This window comes from Macrobrachium nipponense, chromosome 6 (assembly GCF_015104395.2).
Source record: "Macrobrachium nipponense isolate FS-2020 chromosome 6, ASM1510439v2, whole genome shotgun sequence".
Taxonomy (NCBI): Eukaryota; Metazoa; Arthropoda; class Malacostraca; order Decapoda; family Palaemonidae; genus Macrobrachium; species Macrobrachium nipponense.
Genome location: NC_061108.1, coordinates 117764738 through 117785176, shown reverse-complemented (window position 1 = coordinate 117785176; position 20439 = coordinate 117764738). Strand labels below are relative to the sequence as shown.

General features: G+C 34.9%; 1 protein-coding gene across 11 annotated transcripts in view; it reads left to right on the top strand.

Annotated features, from left to right (window-relative positions):
* Positions 1 to 19379, top strand: part of LOC135216042 (lysosomal alpha-glucosidase-like) — a 152271-nt gene extending 132892 nt beyond the window's left edge. For all 11 annotated transcript variants that reach the window (XM_064250993.1, XM_064250990.1, XM_064250996.1 and 8 more), the window contains 6 exons: positions 1238 to 1322; positions 1774 to 1955; positions 3191 to 3279; positions 4512 to 4616; positions 14679 to 14770; positions 16726 to 19379. In XM_064250993.1, the coding sequence (XP_064107063.1) occupies positions 1238 to 1322; positions 1774 to 1955; positions 3191 to 3279; positions 4512 to 4616; positions 14679 to 14770; positions 16726 to 16788 (616 nt within the window). In that variant the 3' untranslated portion in view covers positions 16789 to 19379. The remainder of the gene's footprint in view (positions 1 to 1237; positions 1323 to 1773; positions 1956 to 3190; positions 3280 to 4511; positions 4617 to 14678; positions 14771 to 16725) is intronic.
* The last annotated feature ends 1060 nt before the right edge of the window (positions 19380 to 20439 follow it).

Genomic DNA, 20439 nt, shown 5'->3' with positions numbered 1-20439 from the left:
CCTTAAAAAATTTGCATTTTTTAATCAATTACTGCTCATTAGCAAACACATTTATACCAAAATTATTGCTTCCACGTGAAAGATCAAACATTTCTACACAATTTAGGTACAAAACAAACTCCCCAAACCTAATTATTATATTTTTCATGATTATTTCCCAAAAATATCTATGATTTTTCTTTAAAATTTCACGTTCATCACATCGTTTTTATTATTTCTAAGCCTTGTAAAGATGTTCTGATTGTTTTAGGAAATGATTCAATCATGTGCTGACACAATAACACTAACCAGAAGCGTATATCAGTTATAGTTTGGACGCACAGAATTTTACCAAAAAACTTTTCCATGCGCGTGTTCTTTTCTGCCTGGGGGAAAAGTCGTGTACCTTACACCCTTATATTTTCGGCCTGTGCGCAAGAAAGTTAACATCTTGCTTCTTAATGTATATGTTTCATCTTTTTAGGAAATTGGTATATCAGCTCCGTCTTTATGATTTAACATTAGATTTGATTATTGTCTGTACTGTAGGTCCTCTTGATTCTCCTCACAATATCAATTCAGCTTAAACTTTTTCCACTTTCATCTCTTCATACCCTCGACAGTTATCATTAGTTATCACATTATTCCTTGCCTTAACATCACACTCTTTAAGGACCAAGAGACCTAAGCATCCTTATGTTAATCAAGCATATGTTGCATGTCCACAAAATCCATATAGGTACTATGTAGTACCAAACTAATCATCAGAGTGCTGAATGTAAGACCTTGCTCCTAGTGTCATAAACATGAGTTATTCAAGTGTAACTGTATAGGCCTTTTGTTTCATTTTAGCAACAGTTTTGATGATATTAAGGCTACCTAGAACTTGGATTGAAGATGTTTTTAAACCTTGATGGAGGCTTAGAGCTTCCATAACAAGGTACTATCTACAGTTTTTTGTGCATTGGACATTGGAGACATCCTCTTCTTGACTACAACCAGCAGTGGTTTTCCAGTTACTTTTATTCCAGTTGCTATTGTTTCACTTGGTTGTGTATTGTCCTCATCATTCTTGTGTTTTAGTTGTTGCTCTGTTTTTAGGAATAAATTCTTAAGGCCAGGCCTACACGAGTGCAGAATTTTGATTCAATGATCTGGCTAAACAGTAACACTAATTGTTATTGTTTGAGACTGAAAGTTTCTTAGTTTGTTGAGGTTTTATCCAGCTGGAAGTGACTTTATTGAATTCTCATTTCAGTTTCCACAAAGATGAAAGAACATATGGAATCGACACTCAGTTCATGTGGGGGTCAGGACTAATGATTGCTCCAGCATTAAAAGAGGTACTGCATGTCTGCACTTCAATAATGTGGTCTTGCTATAACTTTGCTTCCACCATGAAAAAAATCCTGTGGTTCAGACCTGTGCAACTTTAGAAATGGGTCCATGGTCAGGTTGAAGCTCATTACTTTGATAGTATTAATAAATAGTACCCTAATAGGCTTTGTGTAACTGATTGGGTAATATCTTTTATATTTTTTTATTTGAGGTATCTGCGTATAGAAGTGCTGCTTCACTTAGATGCACAAAATGAATATCATTATGACTCCTGTATGTCCCCATCCTGTCAAGAATTTCAAGTGATGTATTCTTTCACCAAAGTATCCTCTCTTATATGAGTACTATAACCTAATGACAGTAAGGTTTACTTATGTATCTGATGTCATGACTTTAAATTGTCCCTCATCCTGTGCAATACTATGTTAAATATATTTTTCTCTTCTTATGAATCAGAATGTCACAGAAGTCAAAGCATACATTCCAGAGGGACGCTGGTATGACTGGTATTCCAAAACCATTATAGAAGGAAAAGGAAGTTATAAGATACTGGCAGCCCCAAGCGATGTGATCCCATTGCTGATACGAGGAGGTACAGTCATGCCAGTTCAGGTACCTGCTGTTACCACAACCATGAGGTAAGTAATGTCAGTAAGACATGTGGTACTGTCAAGCAAATGGTGCTTGACTAAGTTACAAAAGAGTTGGTTTGTCCAAGAGTTTATCATCAAGTTTTTATAAAGAATTTATCTAAAATCATGTAACTCGTAGTTTGGTTTTATTTATTTACCTCTCAATCTTTTTCCAAATTCAGAATACACTTTCAGTAATTGGAAAATTATCACAGTCTTTCCATTTGTGAAAAATGCAAACAAACTTTACCATGTCTTTCAGAAAAACATGAACATTTTGTAAAAACTTATCCTATTTTAGCTTAAAATGGCAGTAATGCTCTACAAGCAAAAAAAATGTCCGTCAGCAGATTTTATGATTAATTTCTATATCTTTTTTAATTAATTTGGTTATTACCATGCTACTTGGATTGAGTCATCATTTTTCCTTTTGAGAATATGTCCAAAATCCTTCATCTTTTTCTTGGTTGATGAGACATGTCACAGTAGTATCGTTGATTTCTTGTGTTACTACTAAGCCTTGTTACTGGCTTGGAGTTTTCATAATTACTGACAATAACTCTTAAGGGTTCTCTCCCTGTAGAAGAGAAGTGTGCTAGAAAGGCCATTCTCAAGATTCATTTATTATTTCAGGCTGCATTGTATCTTTATATAAGTAAATAGTTCACCCGTCTTACTGATGGGATGACATGTAGCCCTTGGAACTTATTAATTATGACTTCTTTGTACTTTAATGTAACACACTGCTGCTAATGTACGTAGTGTTTATTCTTCAAGCTGCACATTCAGGTCATTTTTACATTCTCTTGTAGGAACATGCCAATGTTAAGTAGCATGCTTGACTCATCTTTTGGCTCCTTGTGGTAATATACACTTATGCCTCATTTTCATGAAGGCATATTTTCTGCTCCAAAATGCCATAAATGCCACAAAAAATTAGTTGGGAAGAGAGACTTGAAAAAATGTTTTATTAATCACCCTTGATGCGAATTATTATTGACCATCCTATCCTCAGAATAAAATTTGTTCTCCTTTTTCAGCAAATGTGAATTCTTTGGTTGCCACTGATAAAGGAATTGACCAACACATTTGATTGAGTTGCACTCGTTTAATTTTCTTCCACTAGGTAATATGTACAGGTATTATCAGGTGGGTTTAGGCACAACTTAAGTTCATTATTATATGAATATGACCATTATATGCCTAGAAAAGGGAATAATTGCCTGTTGTTTTCTTTTCAGTCGAAAGAATGACATGGGCATCATAGCAGCACTTGACGAAAGTGGACATGCAGCAGGAGAGTGGTTTTGGGATGACGGTGAAAGCTTAGGTATGCAGTTTTTAAAATTATTCTCTCTCTCTCTCTCTCTCTCTCTCTCTCTCTCTCTCTCTCTCTCTCTCTATCTCTCTCTCTCTCTCGGGTCTACTCTCTCTCTCTCTCTCTCTCTCGTAGGAAAGTGAGCAGTTGTAGATGGTTCAGTTTATCTTCAGGGTAGAAATTTTATATATTTATTTTCATATAAACTCATTAATGTCTTGTTAATGAATAGCCTTATTTATTTTTGAATGAGAGAATCTCTCTGAAGTGTATCATATCATTGGGAGTCATCCTAGACTTGAGGAACTTCCTTATTGTATAAAAATTTAAAAATTACTTTTTAATTCTAGTCTTTCATAAGGCTGTGCTTATTGAACTGTACAGTACCTACAACTTATTACAAGTACGTACAAGTGGCAGAGGAGTAAATTGTTGTTCACTGCTAAGTACTATATCCAGTATGTTGGGCCTGAGATATTAGACACAGGATCTGTTGTGGAAGTTGTGCCAGGTACGTATTGCACTGTTCCAAACAGAAGACAATCTCATCACAGAAAGATACAGGTGTACCTTCACTTACCTTAATTGTTGCTCTTTTAGTTATTTATACTTACATAATACACTGTTATATACATTGTAAAGATGTTGTTTCCTGGAATATGCTCTACAATAAGTAGAAGTAATACTGTACCCTTTGCAGTGGAAATATGGGCACTGACAAAAAAAATGAAGGTTTTGAAAACTTGTGACGAATGTTAAGATGCATGTCCAGATGTGTAATGAGAAGGTATGAGAAACTGATTAGTCAGAAAAACATTACATAGGAAAGTAGCTGGATGGAGATCTGCACAAAGGCGCTGGAATTCATAGAAAATTAAGATATATGGAGATCTAGACTATATAGGAGTTTAAGTAGAAAGTGCACAGGACAGAGAGTGGAGAGAACTAATTTTACTTCTAACCCCATAAAATGATAAGTTGACAATGTTAAAGATGATGATGACAGTTCTAAATAGAATATAGAAAAATCACTAACTGTTGTACATATTTAAAAGATATTAACTTTAAATTTACCAATTTTGTGTGTGTGGGTGTATGTTGTTTTACAGTCATTGAATCACTTAGGTGTCATTGTTAATACATATTACATTAATGTATTTGCTTAGAATTTATTTTTCTGTATCTTGTAATAGTTTTCAAAATGAAAATTAAACCTGAAATAGCATCATTTGAATTTCTTTCAGATACAGCAGAAAACATGAACTACACCCATGTAGTTTTTTCAGCTGAACCTGGGAATGTGTCTGTGAATGTGACTTTGGCAGCATATCAAGAACCGGCAAATCTAGGTAAGTTGAATAACTGAGAAGATACAAATAGACCGGCAGCCCGGACCATTGAGATACAACGAACGAGATACCGACTGTAACCCCTACCGGTATTTAGGAGTAGACTTGTAAACTGTGAAACTGACCGTCTGCCGAAAATATATGGGTGGCTTACTTAACAAGCACCACTAATTGCTCGTTAGATTTTGGGTCTAGATCCAATATATGAGATACCAAATGAAACTAATATATAATATATCTGCAGACTCTACTGATTATAGAATGACCAGTGACAGACATTTTGGAGGGTGGGTTCCCCCTGACAGACGCACTGAAAAGGGGGGGGTTAATTGGATCTAGATCCAACTTAGAAGATACTGAGTAAAATTTACACTAAAATAGCGTTGCACATCCTAGAATACTGTGGTGGTAATGACAGACGTTTTAGTGGGTGGTTACCCCCTGACAGACGCACAACGAGTGGCGGGGAGGGAGAGGCAGGATCTGCATCCAACATTGGAGATACCAAGTAAAATTTGTACTACAATTGCACTGCACATCCTAAAATGCTGTGATGGTAATGCCAGACATTTTAGTGGTGGGTGGGTTACCCCCTGACAGACACCCCACACTGAGTGGGGGGGAAGGGGGAAGGGGAGGGGGAGACAGGATCTCCATCCAACATCGGAGACATCAAGTTAAAATTTGTTTTTACTACAATAGTACTTGCACATCCTAGAATGCTGTGATGGTAATACCAGACATATTAGTGGGTGGTTACCCCTGACAGACACCCCAACAATGAGTGGGGAGGGGGAGGGGGGAGACAGGAACTGCATCCAACACCTTGGAGATACCAAGTAAAATTTTGTACTACAAATAGCACTTCATATCTAGAATGCTGTGATGAATGACAGACATTTTTAGTGGGTGGTTTCCACCCTGACAGAGACACCCTAGCAGGTGGGCAGGGGGGAAGGGCAAGCCCTGATAACGAATGTCTAGATTAGTATAGTGGGCTACTATTGACCCGTATTATACATTATCGTGATATATTTAATAAATATTTTTATCCTTTCTATATCCTTTGTATTTATCTAACACAGTTTTTCCCAACCTTTGACACTTTGAGGAACCCCTGAGACAATTTTCCTCATCCCAAGGAACCCCAGTACACACACGCACACACACATATATTTACGTATATATATATATATATGTGTGGTGTGTGTGTGTGTGTGTGTGTGTGTAAGCATTTGTATTAATTACCTTTAGTAAAACAGAGGGAAAAAAATCTCGCAACGATATGTTACAATAAATAAATTATAGGACGGAACTACGATTTCTCACCCATGTTTAACGAAAAATATCATACTTATAAATAACAATAATTAAATATAAAACATGAATTCTTACGGAACACCTGGCGATCGTTCACGGAACCCATAAGGTTCCACGGAACCCCGGTTGACGATGGCTGATCTAACACAAAAATAATTTATTTGTTTCATATAAATAACAGTCATCTGTAGGCCCATAATAATTCAGTCATATTATTATTTTGTCAAGCAAGCAACTGACTTCAGTTATAGTAGGAGGGAGCCGGGGCTAGTTGGCTACAGGGGTAAGTTGGCATACTCAACATGACTTTAAAGTTTACCAATAGGATGACTCTAATACATATACTGTGTAATTGCCACGTGGTTCCTCAATTATCAGCAAAATTCTATAGAGATAGAACGTAGGAGCTCGAATTTATGAGACAATTTTTTATTTTGATGGTAGTAAGTAAATATTTTAATGTTTCTGTTATTTGCTATAACATCTATACATTCATAAAGATTAGTTTTCAATGATAGCATAGTTTTCCTTATGGTTTAAAGATTCTATAGCATTAAGATTATTAATTCAAGGCTTCTTGGTGTGGACTGGTAATCGTTTTTGTACCAAATGGTAGGGATGGTCAAGTTGGCTCAAAATAAATGGGACAAGTTGGCACACGTTATTTGATAACAATAGTAAGCCTATTTATTTATATAATTTACGTTTTGTTTCTGGATTTTTGGAAGGATAATGAGATTATTGTCCTATCATTTCCTCCACATTGTTCTCACAAGTTGCAACCCCTGGATTTTAGTGTTTTTAGACATCTGAAGAAATGTGTTAACAGGGCATGTGATTCGTGGATGACTGGTAATCCAGGATCAAGTATGCCTATCGGTGACATTCCAGGTAAAGTTTCCTCGGCTTTACCTCTAGCTGTCACTTATTCTGATGTTTTCAATTGGTTTTGGATTGATGAAATTTCAACTTTGAATTACAGACTATTTCAAGATTTTGATTTTACGGGTGGTTATGTAACAGATTGAGAGATGTCCGAAAACACACATGGGCTTCAGATCAGTCATCAGCGTGATACAGAGTTTAAGAACTGCTCTTGTTGATCCAGAAGAAAGCTCAGCTGAAGAGAACCTGTGTTTGGTAAGCCAGGAGAATTGTGGGTCCAGTGCAGGGCATGTAACATGTGGAAGCATGAAGACTATGGCGAGGATTTATTTCACACCTGCCACAATTACAACTACTATGAGATTCAGGGCCTCTGTAACACGGTTTTTTCGCAATAACTTTTTATCTATGCATTTCATAATATAACGCTTATTCAGAATACATATTTATAAACAACATAAATTTTGAGTGTATTCTGCACTACTTAGGTTGAATAAATTTGGTACTTATAATGTAACAGTGACCTTTTTTGAAGACGGGCCAACTTACTCAGAGAAAAGGTTTCGAACGCACTCGTTACGTAACTTATGACATCATTTCTTCCCTCTTTCTCGAGGGATGATTGGGCATATACGTAACGAAGGCTAAACCTCTTGGCAACAATGACATACAAATTTAAATACAAGCAAAGCAGTACACCTTTATGAACTCTGGAACCTCTCCACTGATAATTGTCATAATGAACAAACAACAAAATATGTTAATAATACAAAAACACTTCGATTATTGGTCTAACTCCCAAATAAGTTTCCAAGAAATTACAGTCTACTTTATAGGTCACAATCAGATTGACAAGATGTAGGGAATAGTTGGTAATTACCAAAACATAGTAGACAAGCTTGATTTGATAACTGCCTATATCCAATGTCAAGCAATTTTTATTTATTGGCTATCTCCCCTATTTACTGAAAAAAAATAGCCGTACCCGTATATGGCTTTAAAACCTTCACCAATAATTATCGTCAGAATGGTGACTTCATGAGGCATCCACCACTTTCGCCTCGTTATAATTTAGGATAACACTGAAGGCTACCATGGGCATTGTTGGATTAGAAAATTTAACTTCTGGCTATAATAAAAACTAATTTCTCGAGTAGTTGTAAGAAGTGCTAAATGATCCTCAAGGATCCCAGCAGTTGGTCTAAACGTTTAATTCATGTATATTACTGCTATACTGTTGCGGCACTACTGCTACAGTAGTATTACTACGCTAGCACTGATACCCCACCCACATCTATGTATCGTTCCGCCATTCATAAAGTCTTTGGGTTTCAGAGCCGATGGAATTTCTGTCTGGTGGATGGGCGGGGCAACATTTAGTCAAAAGGTGGTTGTTTACCTTGCTTACGTAATGAATGTTTTTCGACTCTTGGCTCGTAATCATTGGCCATGGCGTCGGCTAGATCATTTTTACTCTATAAAAATTAAAACTATCGGGTTTAGGTTATTGATAATGCCGACAAAATTTGTGTGTGGTTGTAAAATATACATATGTCAACTTTCAGCTACATCCGATGCTTTGACAAGGAGCAAAGTCCAAAAAACCGTGTTACAGAGACCCTGAATCTCATAGTAGATGATGATCTGAAGTAATACTAATGCCTTATATTTTGTATTTTGGAAATTCAGAGGGTATTTTTGATATTTGATTTAAATGCAATGTAGTAATTTTCTTTTAATTATCAATGTGCCAACTTACCCCATAATGTGTGCCAACTTACCCGAGGCGGGGCAAGTGGCACGAAAAGTTATTTTCTAAAGATTATTGTTATCTTATGTTGAAAAGCAAACAACAATTATTTTGTTTTATGATAAAGACGAATGTTAATATTTTTCAATGGTGGTAAGTATTTTGCAAAAAGTTTGTTTTATATTCGCAATAACCAAAATTGTAAAAAGTGTGCCAACTAGCCCCGGTCTCCCCTACTCGCTTTAGCTGTTTACGATATGAAAATTAATGTAGCAGTGATTGGAAGACTGACACTATAAAGTAGCATGCAAGTTCTTATCATTATTAGAGTTATTGCTGTAAAATGTCTATGTACATAACATTTGTTAAATAGAGTTACGCACCCATTAAATAGATAGTAATACATATGTAATATATACGCTATGGTCAGGGTACAGATCATAATAATTGTGCTATAGCCTACTCGGTTTGTTTTATCGAAGCAGGACTACCTTCTTTTGGTTTCAAATTACTTTCATGCTAATGAAATCATGGATACATTTTTGTATTATCAGTTTTATGAATGAATATTGTTGTTACTATAGTCGATTTTTTTTCGTCTGGTGTAAAATTCGTCAGACATAATACAACCTGGCTGAGGAAGGACACAGAGGATCTTTGTTTTTTAAAGAATATCTCTACACACCAAGTTATTTCGAACATTTCCATTCTCTCAAGAAGATTATGAATAAATACAAAAGCAAACTAGACAAAAAAAAAAAATAATCACCTTGCATTGATGTAAAGAAAACAAGAGAAATGAAAAATTAGTACGATTGTCAATTTTTTCTATTGTTAATATTTAATGAGTCAGTGTTTAGCAAATTGTTAGGGTTTAGTGAGTATGCGTTTAGTGAATGTTTATGAGTAAGTGTTTGATGAATGTTTAGGGTTTAGTGACTGTTTAATGTGTCAGTATTCAGTGAATGTTTACTGAGTCTTTAGGGTTTTGTGAATGTTATTGAATGTTTATTGTGTAAGTATTAAGTGAATGTTTTGTCTTAAGGGTTTTAGTAAATGTTTTGTGAATGTTAAGTGAACGTTTAGTGAATGTCTTGTGAATGGTAGTGTTTAGTGAATATTTAGTGTGTAAGTATTCAGTGAGTGTTTAGGGTTTTAGTGAAAGTTTTGCGAATTTTAAGTGAACGTTTAGTGAATGTCTTGTGAATGTTAGTGTTTAGCAAATGTTTAGTATGTAAGTGTTTATTAAGTTTTTAATGAGTGGATGTTCATTCACTGTTTAGTATCCAATAAGTATTTAGGGTTTGGTAAGCTAGTATTTAATGAGTGTCTGGCGTATAATGAATATTTAGTAAATTTAGTATTTCAAGTGTTTAGTGAGCATTTAGTGTATAGTGAGTGCCTAGTGAGTGTTGGGTATTCAGTGTGTTTTGTGTTATTGAGAGAGTGTGTGTGAGTGTATGTTAAGTGTGTGTGTGTGTGTGTGTATAGTGAATGTATGGAAGTGTGAGTGCTTACTGAGTAAGTGCATTGTGAGTGTTGGTGGTTAGTGATTGTACATTACTGTTTAGTTAGTGCTTCGCTACCATATGCAAAGAAAGTCCTGTATTTACACAGGAACCATTTATGATTGACACTGCTTAAATCCAAGAGCAGATGCTTAGGTCTGACCACAATGGTTGGAGTCCTTAGGTGTGTTTTCGTAAGGTAATTTTTCTCTGTGGAATTGGGTCGAATAATAATAATAATAATAATAATAATAATAATAATAATAATATAATAATAATAATAAAGATAAAAAAAAGTAATAGTAATAAAATATAGTACTAAGAGCTGGACAGAGACCTTTCAATATGGTCTTCCGAAGTCACTCTCGGCAGGGAGATCGCTACTCCAGTGATTGACGCCCTATGCCTTGCACACAGCTGACATATTTGCCCATTCGGTTGTCAAATTTTTATGACTGTTGGAGACGCATTATAATCATATTAACAATGGTAAATGCATTGAACAGACGTGAGTATATAATATGATGTTAGTGATTGTCTACTGGATATAATGAACAAATAAAGAAAAAAATATTACTAGGGAGAAAATTAGCCGAATAATGGTCGTCAAAGCCAGCATCGATAGAATGTATTGAAACACATTACATAGGCTGCCTGTGGTGCGTGCCGGCGGGAAGTTAAGAGACAAACGCACTCGGCTGGCTTTAAACATCAAACTGTGTATCATTTTTATTCAAGTTTAGATTTTGTTCCCTGAATATATATGGTACCTGATACTTGTGATAGTGTACAGATCAATTTGAGTGAGGCAGCCGAAAATAATGGGACTATTAGATAACTGACATGATATTATAGGCCAACTTAATTTGGGAGTCAGGAGCTCCAAGTTGTATGATCGTCAACTTCAGGAGGGGGAATAAAATGGGGGAAATGTTTTAATCTTTATAATTAGCTTATCCTGAACAATTCATTCACATTTCCGTTTCCAGTAATTATTTGTGTTGTGATACAACATCTCTTTGTGAATGTGTGGGTGTTAAAACTGCTCTTTATGATGGGACTTTGGTCTTAATATCAATCGAATTCCCATATTCGATAAAAAAGAAAAATTTCATTTCATCCACACGAACCAACAGCAACTAAAGAACAATTCATTTATGGTTAAGACACGTTGGGCTACGAACCTCGACATGGCTGCAGTGTCCTAACTATAGGCAGGAAAAGACAAAATGACCAAAGACGCTATTAAAGCGAGAATACTTATCTTACATTGCTTTTTTAGAGGAACTGAGAGTGACACCATATGACTGGTTTAATTATTGGCACCATATGATTGGTTTAATTATTCAAAAACTGCTCAGCACACATACTTGTAGTTTGTTGCCAATTGTGACCCCCCTCCCCCCCATTCAGATAAAATACCTTGTGTGAAGTATAACTCCCAACCAAACGGATAGTGTAATAATATATATATATGTATATATATATATATATATATATATATATATATATTATATATATATATATATATATATATATATATATATATATATATATATATATATATATATTATATATTGAATATATGTGTGTGTGTGTGTGTGTGTGAAACTATAGAAAGTAGACCAAGCCTAGGAAGTCTCACACATAGGTTTTTTTATATAGATGTGATGGAATTAATGAAGTGAAATATTCCATACTTCAATAGAAAATTTAAAAAATAACTCCAGCAGTAATTCTTATCCTGAAACATCACAATATTTCTTGAATTTTTTGCCTTTTACATTCTATCAGGCTCACGATTTTCAGATACTTACCATATTTCTAATATTAATATTGCCTATGATAGATTTTGAAATATTTCAAGTTGTCCCACCTCTCCCTTCCAATCGTAGGTTATGTCTGTGAAAGGGTAACCACCCACTAAAATGTCTGGCATTACCATCACAGCATTCTAGGATATGAAGTGCTATTGTGGTACAAATTTTACTTGGTATCTCCAATGTTGGATGCAGATCCTGTCTCCCCCTCCCTACTCGTTGTGGGGTGTCTACCAGAGGGTAACCGCCCTCAAAATGTCTGCCATTACCACCACAGTACTATAGGATGTGCAGTGCTATTGTAGTACAAATTTTACTTGGTATCTCCAATGTTGGATGCAGATCCTGGCTCCCCCTCCCCCTCCCAAGTCGTTGTGGGGTGCCTGTTAGAGGGTAACTAGCCACTAAAATATCTGTCATTACCACTGCAGTACTCTAGGAAGTGCAGTGCTACTGTAGTACAAATTTTACTTGGTGTCTCCGATGTTGGATGGAGATCCTGTCTCCCCCTCCCCTTCCCCCTTCCACCCCACTCGTTGTGGGGCGTCTGTCAGGGGGTAACCACCCACTAAAATGTCTGGCATTACCATCACAGCATTTTAGGATGTGCAGTGCAATTGTAGTACAAATTTTACTTGGTATCTCCAATGTTGGATGCAGATCCTGCCTCTCCCTCCCCACTCGTTGTGGGGCGTCTGTCAGGGGGTAACCACCCACTAAAATGTCTGTCATTACCACCACAGTATTCTAGGATGTGCAGTGCTATTGTAGTGTAAATTTTACTCGGTATCTCCTAAGTTGGATCTAGATCCAATTAACCCCCCTTTTCAGTGCGTCTGTCAGGGGGAACCCACCCTCCAAAATGTCTGTCACTGGTCATTCTATAATCAGTAGAGTCTGCAGATATATTATATATTAGTTTTATCTGGTATCTCATATATTGGATATAGACCCAAAATCTAACGAGCAATTAGTGGTGCTTGTTAAGTAAGCCACCCATATATTTTCGGCAGACGGTCAGTTTCACAGTTTACAAGTTTACTCCTAAATACCGGTAGGGGTTACAGTCGGTATCTCGTTCGTTGTATCTCAACGGTCCGGGCTGCCGCTCTAAAAAGCTTTTAGTTGTAAATGCTTTGTGTTTTCCTTTAGTTAAGCCACACTTTTTCTCTTTTTTTGCAACTCTTGTAGGTAATTTAGGAAAATATAGATGTGCAACTCTTTAACGAAGTCCAGAAGTTTTCAAAGTACGTACGTATGTATTATCCTTCCTACTTTTCTTTAATTAAGTAAGACCTAGACTAGATGGTAGCTCCTTGATGCACAAAATGTTTTCTTTTGACGAAAATCATTCAAATGTTTTGATCTTGAGTTTTTATGTTTTGAGTTGAACAGTTCTTAATAAAATTTTGCATTTAATATTGGGATTACTTAATTTACCATTTGGAGTTGTGTTTAATATCCACCAATTACATTTTAACTATAGTCATTTTATGCAATGGGTACAGTATATTGTTGAGACAGTTTTGCATTTCAACAGCTGTTTGTTCATGAATTTCAATATCCATGGCCGTAATTTCATTTTTGGGCTTGTGCGTTTCTACCAAGTTGTGTATTACTAAGGTATGTATTATATAAGTATGCCGTTTTACTTTGATGACATGGGTCAGCTGTTGGGTGGGAAACACACAGGTTATTTTACTGTGAATAATATTTATATCAAATGAGTAGGATTCCTCTTAAACAACTTTTACAGTGTTAAAGAAAGCAAATCAAGTTTAAATCCATAACTATATTATGTTGCTGTGTATAAATTCTAGTAACAGAATGTTAAACTGTAAGTTGTGTGTTACTGGTTGATCACATGAATGTTTGCAAAGAAACTATAAGGAACTGTTGCATTAAGCATAGATCAAGTCCTCTGTAACACTGGGTTGCATGCTTTTTCCAGGTCTGCAGAGTCTACTTGAATGGGATTCCAGATATAAAAAACCTTAGTTTAGATACCTTACACAAGGTAAAGATAGATTAATCTAGTAGGTCTTGTGAGACATTCACAATCCACATGTCTCATGACCAAGCACAGATGCCAATAGTCCCTTGCGTACACAATTATTTTAAACTTTACCGGTTTCCAGCTGGCGCTGAGTATTTATCCTAATGTTAAGACCGAAGGTTTGTAAGTTATGAAAAATACAAATTGGTTAAAAATTTGTCATTTTATTGTGTAAATGTACTCCATCCTAGGTTCTATTATTCAGGCTGCCACATCTTGAAATCCATATCCCTAGTGTTACAGAATACTTGATCTACTTGATTGTAATATACAAAATAGAACCTAAGCTTGTCCAACACATACACAAGCTGTGTAGAGTAATGTATGTATATTGCAAAAAGAAAGCACTCAGCCCAACACCAAAGCTGGGGTAGGCTGTTGCCTTCAATAAATGACCACAAATTAACCAGCCTGCTTCCTGAGGTAGACAAATCAAATGGCAAAACTATGAGAGCTCATGTCCCTAGTGTTGAAGAAGGCTTGCTCTGTTTGAATTCACTTGGCAGTAAACCTGTATCCTCATGATAAGATAAGACAATAAACTAGGTTGCTGGTAAGTTGATTTGGCAAAACCACAAGTCTGAAAATGAAACTACTGTTCACAGAAAAATTTCTGCGTACTGGTTTGCTTTAATAATTGCGAGTTAACCCATATTTTATAGTTTCATCTCTAAATGCTTTGAGTGTCAGTTTCTGTTGTACTAACTTTTTTATGCTTTCTAGGTTATTTTCACATCTTGGGAGTAGATGGAAACGTTACTGCTGTCTACGTAGACAATAAAAAAGTTACCTTTTCATATGAAGACACTACAAAGGTAAGACTATTGAAGTGTATCATCTTTTTGATATCTTTATCTTTGATCTGGATGGAGAGGCCTGGACTCATTATATCCTCTTAATTGTGTTTATGTAGTGCCTTATCTTGTGTATCTTTGCCAGTCCTTTGTATATGATGCCTTCTGAAGTGAACATAGTATGTACTTATCTGTTATTTATTTATTTTTATGTTGAAGATAGTACAGACAAATGTAGATGCCTTTATCAAGCTTCCTTATTGCAAGGAAGGTGTTGCTTAATCAATTACCCAGCTTAATTTCTTAAATAGATTTAAGATATTGCTTAGGAAATGTAAAGGAATGCAGAGAGTGCTGCTCTATAGAAGTAAATATTATGGACTGATCAAATAATGTCTGTCAAGTTTGAAATTTGCTTACATTATGGCCAGGACAAGCAAATATCACAGGAAAATAACAGACATTAGATCATTTCTAAGCACTTTCATGTTTTTTCACACAATCGGGACAAAATTTTCTACCCCAGCTATACATGAATTGACGTAAAAGGGCTTGGTACAGATCTTCTGCCTGTTATTTTCCCATAGTACTTGCTTATACATACTAAAATCATGTGCATCATAAGTATTTTATCATTATGACTAGGAATGCAAAGCCTCGTGTACATCACAGCTCAAGAATTTGTGGCAGTGTGAATTATAGAATCTCTAGGAAAGCAAAGCCCAAATTAAATATAAGGATAGAGTGCATAGCATTAAAGAACAAAGTAAGAGAGATGTTATTGTTTAGACAGAAATGCATTCATTCAGCTTTCCCAAGGATGGGGGTGTAATGTGAACAATGCTTTATAGATTTTTATCAGACCCATTCTCCAACCAAAAGCCTGTTGGTTGGGTAAGGCAAGGAGATTTTGATTTTTTAAATACTCTTAAATAAGTAGTTAATAAAACTAGAGATTAGTTAAAAAAAACTGAGATATTCATTACTTACATAAATACACTTGCAAAGTTTTATTGCACTACATATATATTTCATATATATTTACTGTAGTATCAAAAATTCTCAAACCAAAGTCTAAATGCAGTAGTAGAATAATGTTATTGGAACATTAACCCTGACTTGGAATGTTTATATATTTAATATTACTAGAGCACTAGCCCAGGGTTTGAATAATTTTATGTTAAGTATGTTCCTGTATCATATTTAACTACAAATCTGTGTTATGACAACACTAGTTTTATAAATGAGAAATACTTGTTGGCAAAATCTCTTATGAGAATTGCCTAGAATTCTGTATACAGTAGTACTTTACTTTATAATTTTATATAGTTAGAATAGACAGATTGTTGGTGTAGTTTGAAAAAATTATGAACATTTTCCTTAAATTAACCTCATTCTTATAGTTTCCTTAGATTAGCTTCAGCCTAATAATACCTTTCCAGTCTATATAAAACAAATTACTGAATGGATTGATTGCATGAGGTTAGTGATAACACCACCTGTTGTTCTGACCACTTCCATCCATATTAGCTGGAAGTGAATAAATGCAACTTTATTTGCTGACCTTACTCCTTGTTTTCAAGGCCAGTGCCATACACTATTACTAAAAACCTGTGACAAGATATTCTCCTGAAGGCTTAGCCTTAGAATGAATAAAATAGTACAGTTAACCACAATTATCCACTTCCAGTCACTTTTAAAGAACATTGGGTATTATGGATAACCAAATTAGACGTTACTGTAATCAGTTTGTAGAAAGACTTTACAACTGGCCTCATAGGAAGATCGAGGTATGTAAGGGGGAAAAAAAAAGCGCAAACTTGCCTTTTTTAGAAAGGAATTTTATTATATTTAATGCTGAAAATTATATTTCTGTATTACTGTCCTCAGTTTATTAAATGAATATATTTTTTAATGCAAAAGATTAATTTCCTCAGGGATATGAAAAAAATTGTATATTATTACTTTACTTCTAGGTACTGTCCGCTGTGGGATTGAAGAAGAGTCTTCTTGTTGGATTTTCCATTTCATGGGAGTAATTTGGATAAGCTTAGGACTGAAGTAGGAAGAAAAAATTTAACATAAGTTCCCAAAGTTATATCAGGAGGACATTGTTCCAAAAAACAATCTGCAGTTAGCTCCTGATGTAGTTTGTATACATTATGCAGATACCTTGGAGTCAACAGAAATAAGATAATTGGTAAAAATCTAAAAACCAAAATAAGCTGTGAAAACATAATTTTTTGGTAAATATTCGTCACATTAATTATAACATAATACTATATCAGTTCATGAACCATGTAAGTTCAAGAATATGAACTCAAGTTTGCAGAGACAATTATGTGCCATTATTTCTACTTCATAAATTTCAAGAAACCTATTAGACTGCTGTGTTATGTAAAGGACAGTTGTCAGGTATATGTTAGCCAGTTTCCTCTTGTACATTCACCATTTCTTTTCTGGAAGACTTGTTAGTAATGTTCTGTCATCATCACATGTAGACAATAGAAAGTTTGGCACAAAACTAATTCCTGTCTTCCATTGTTAAGGAAAAACCATTTGATGTTATGGAATACTCTAGTAGTTTGTCTTGTTATTTAAACAGCACATAAACAAAAATTAATTCATTTTTACAAGTTTAATGTACTAGGTGTATGTCTGAAATAGGGAAAAATATAAGTTGTCTTGTTACATATGGAAATGATTATTTTATTCAACTTCTTGTCCATATTTGTAACAAATAATACTTTTTCTGGTTGTAAGCTGTTTGTGTTAAGTGTGAGTGTTGTTACATAGTGAAAAGAGGACTTTGCAGTAGAATTTGAAACAAGGATAATATTGTGGCTTTAATGAAGATTAGAATGCTGCAAGGTATTTAAATCAACTTTAAAAATCATGGCATCTTGACCAGTTTGCCTGATCATGTTTTTAACTTTATTTGCTGAGGGATGTAACATTTGCTAAAAGAAACACTAGTTTTCCAGCTACATTACATTTTTGGTTGATAAGAATTTAATTTTCTTATCAATTATTCTAGGTAATTTGTAAGTTGGTTTGACAAGACACAGCAAAGAATCTTGATTTCATCAATAACGTGCCACACAAGTTGTACCCCTAACTCTAGCAATCAGTCTAGGATTTGTAACTGTTGTTGATTCTACTGTTACCACTTTGGCAGGAGGTTTGTATGTTGATTAATGCCACAGCTGAGTAACTTGCCTTTCTAGCTATATATGAGCAAAGTACAGAGTAGTTTGTTTTTCAGTCTATAAATTGTAAGTAGTTACACATTTATGTATTACTTACTATTTTTATGAATAAAATTCTGTACTGTATTTTATTTGTAATCTCGAATACAGGCTACTTGACAAACAAAATATGTTATCCACATCAAAGTCTTCATTGAAAGCTAATTATTTTCCATTGATGTAGAATAATGTTGTAATTGCTCCACCATGTGCAAGTTTTTGAGAACCTTCAATGACTGCAACTTATACTTACTGTTACTTCATGTTACCTTAGGTGGGATGTTACTTTAGTCTGTAGGTTGGCCCGCAAAAAAAAAAATTCAGACACTTATTTAGCAAAATAATTGTTACCTTAAAGGTTTGCAACATAGTTGTGGTTCACAGTTATTAAGAAGTTCTGCTTTTAGTTTATATGTGCTTCTGTTATTTCTGAATGCTCAAAGCAACAGGTTTCATCTTTTCATTGTGAATTACTGTCTATCTCCAATCTCATGCCTTTAAGGTATGTATACATTTTTATTTATATATGTATGTCTGTAACTATATACATATATTCTTTGTTATCCGGTGCGAGTCTTGTTAATTTTATGAAATGTACTAAATTTTAACTGAGGTTTTTAATAAACACATTCTTCATCTTTTGTAAGTGTTATTGACTGATATACTGTGTATAAATGCAAAGTAGATAGCATTTTTACAGTATACTTACCTACTTGTTTGTGAGAAAGTATATTTTATATGCTAAAGGAATTATTATTGCACAAAGTAGATATTTTGTACATATTTATTAATATGCACTTTGTGAGTCAACTATTGTTAAAGCAGATTCTACCAGTTCCTGTTAATGCCATTGAACAATTTGCCTTTTCTTTTCAAGTGAGATACAGTACCGTTCTGAGACTGACTTTTTATAATTGATGTAATCTAGTGGAGTTGCATTGTATATTTTGGTGCATGTTTTGCAAGTGCCAACTTTAAAATCCAATACAGTACACATACTTTAATATATATATAAGCAGTGTTACCATCTTTTTTTGTACCCATCATGTAGTTTATTTTTCAAATAATTTGCAAAAATTAGCCCTTAAGCTTTCCACTTTTATACTTCAAATTTGTGAAATTTTGCATACGTATTTGAAACTTTTGTAGAAACTAACTGAATTTGTTTGGGTATGTTGTGTATCCATTACGTAAAATTGCTTTGACATTTAGTTATAAACATATTAAAGAAGTCATTTTCCTTTGGTTGAGCCTCTCTTAGTCACAAACACTAAGAAGTGTTGTGACAGAGGAATCTTTTTTTGTCTTTGTGTTTTTAAGGTTCTGTTGGTTGTAATGGTAAAAGATGTGATAATAAATATACAAGTATTTTAACCCAAAAATGAAGATATTTTAATGTAAAACCACTTTTTTTTAGACAAGCTCATCAATCTTAAAAAAACACTTTTATACAAACCATGAGTCTTAACTAGCTTTATTCACAGTTTTGAATCCCCCTCAGACAAGATGCCCTGAAGACATAAGCAGCAGAAAAGCTAGATTCAGCTGTTAACGCATCCATACCTCTGACCCATCAACATGAAGTAAATGCTCTCCTCAGTCTTTAATGTAAAATGATGACACAGTGTGAAAGAGCTGAATGGGAGGTGATATGTCAAGAAGTTTGAGTCCCAGCTTTGAAAATCCATTGGATCAAGGAGAGTACATGGCGACAGAATAGGTCATGAATCCCAGCAGAGTAATACCTGCGAGTAGAAAAGCCTAAGAGTAGGGTAATAGTGGGTACTCTGTGACAACTCATGGCATAGGGGTTAACTCAACATTCAACCAAGATGTTGAAGCATGTAATCTGGGAAAACATCTCTATGATACCTTTATCTAAAATACCAAAGTACATAAACTGACATCTCCACTTAATTGCATTTAAGATGTGTGTATGTGAAGAATAACCTGTCAAGACTAAAAAGAAGGCTTTAAAAATAACTTCCCAGACTTTGCAATTGAAAATTTGGTTTTCTGATCTGGCTGAGTATCAAAAACTTACTAGCAAGAAGCTAAGCCTGAGAATAAAAGCAGTGGGTACTTGAAAAAGTACCCACTGCTAATTCACTGATAAGAGCCTGGAGTCATCTACTCTCTAAAGTCCTATCCTCTGCAGGTTTTATAGGTAGGCTCTCTCACACTCACTCAGCAAAGAAAGTTTTCCTCATAAGTAGACACCACCAAGCTAGCAAATGGGCAATGGTGTGATCTTGATTAAAAGCCACCAGTTTTGGTGATGAAGTCAGGAGCCAAGGACAGTCTGACTGAAGACCAACCTACAGTGAAAGTGATTGCCCAACAAATCATGTACCTTGACTAATATTTCAAAGGCACAAGAGCCAAAGGGAAGGTGTACTTAAATGTTGGATGGCAAATGAATGACTGTTGAACTGGTTCATA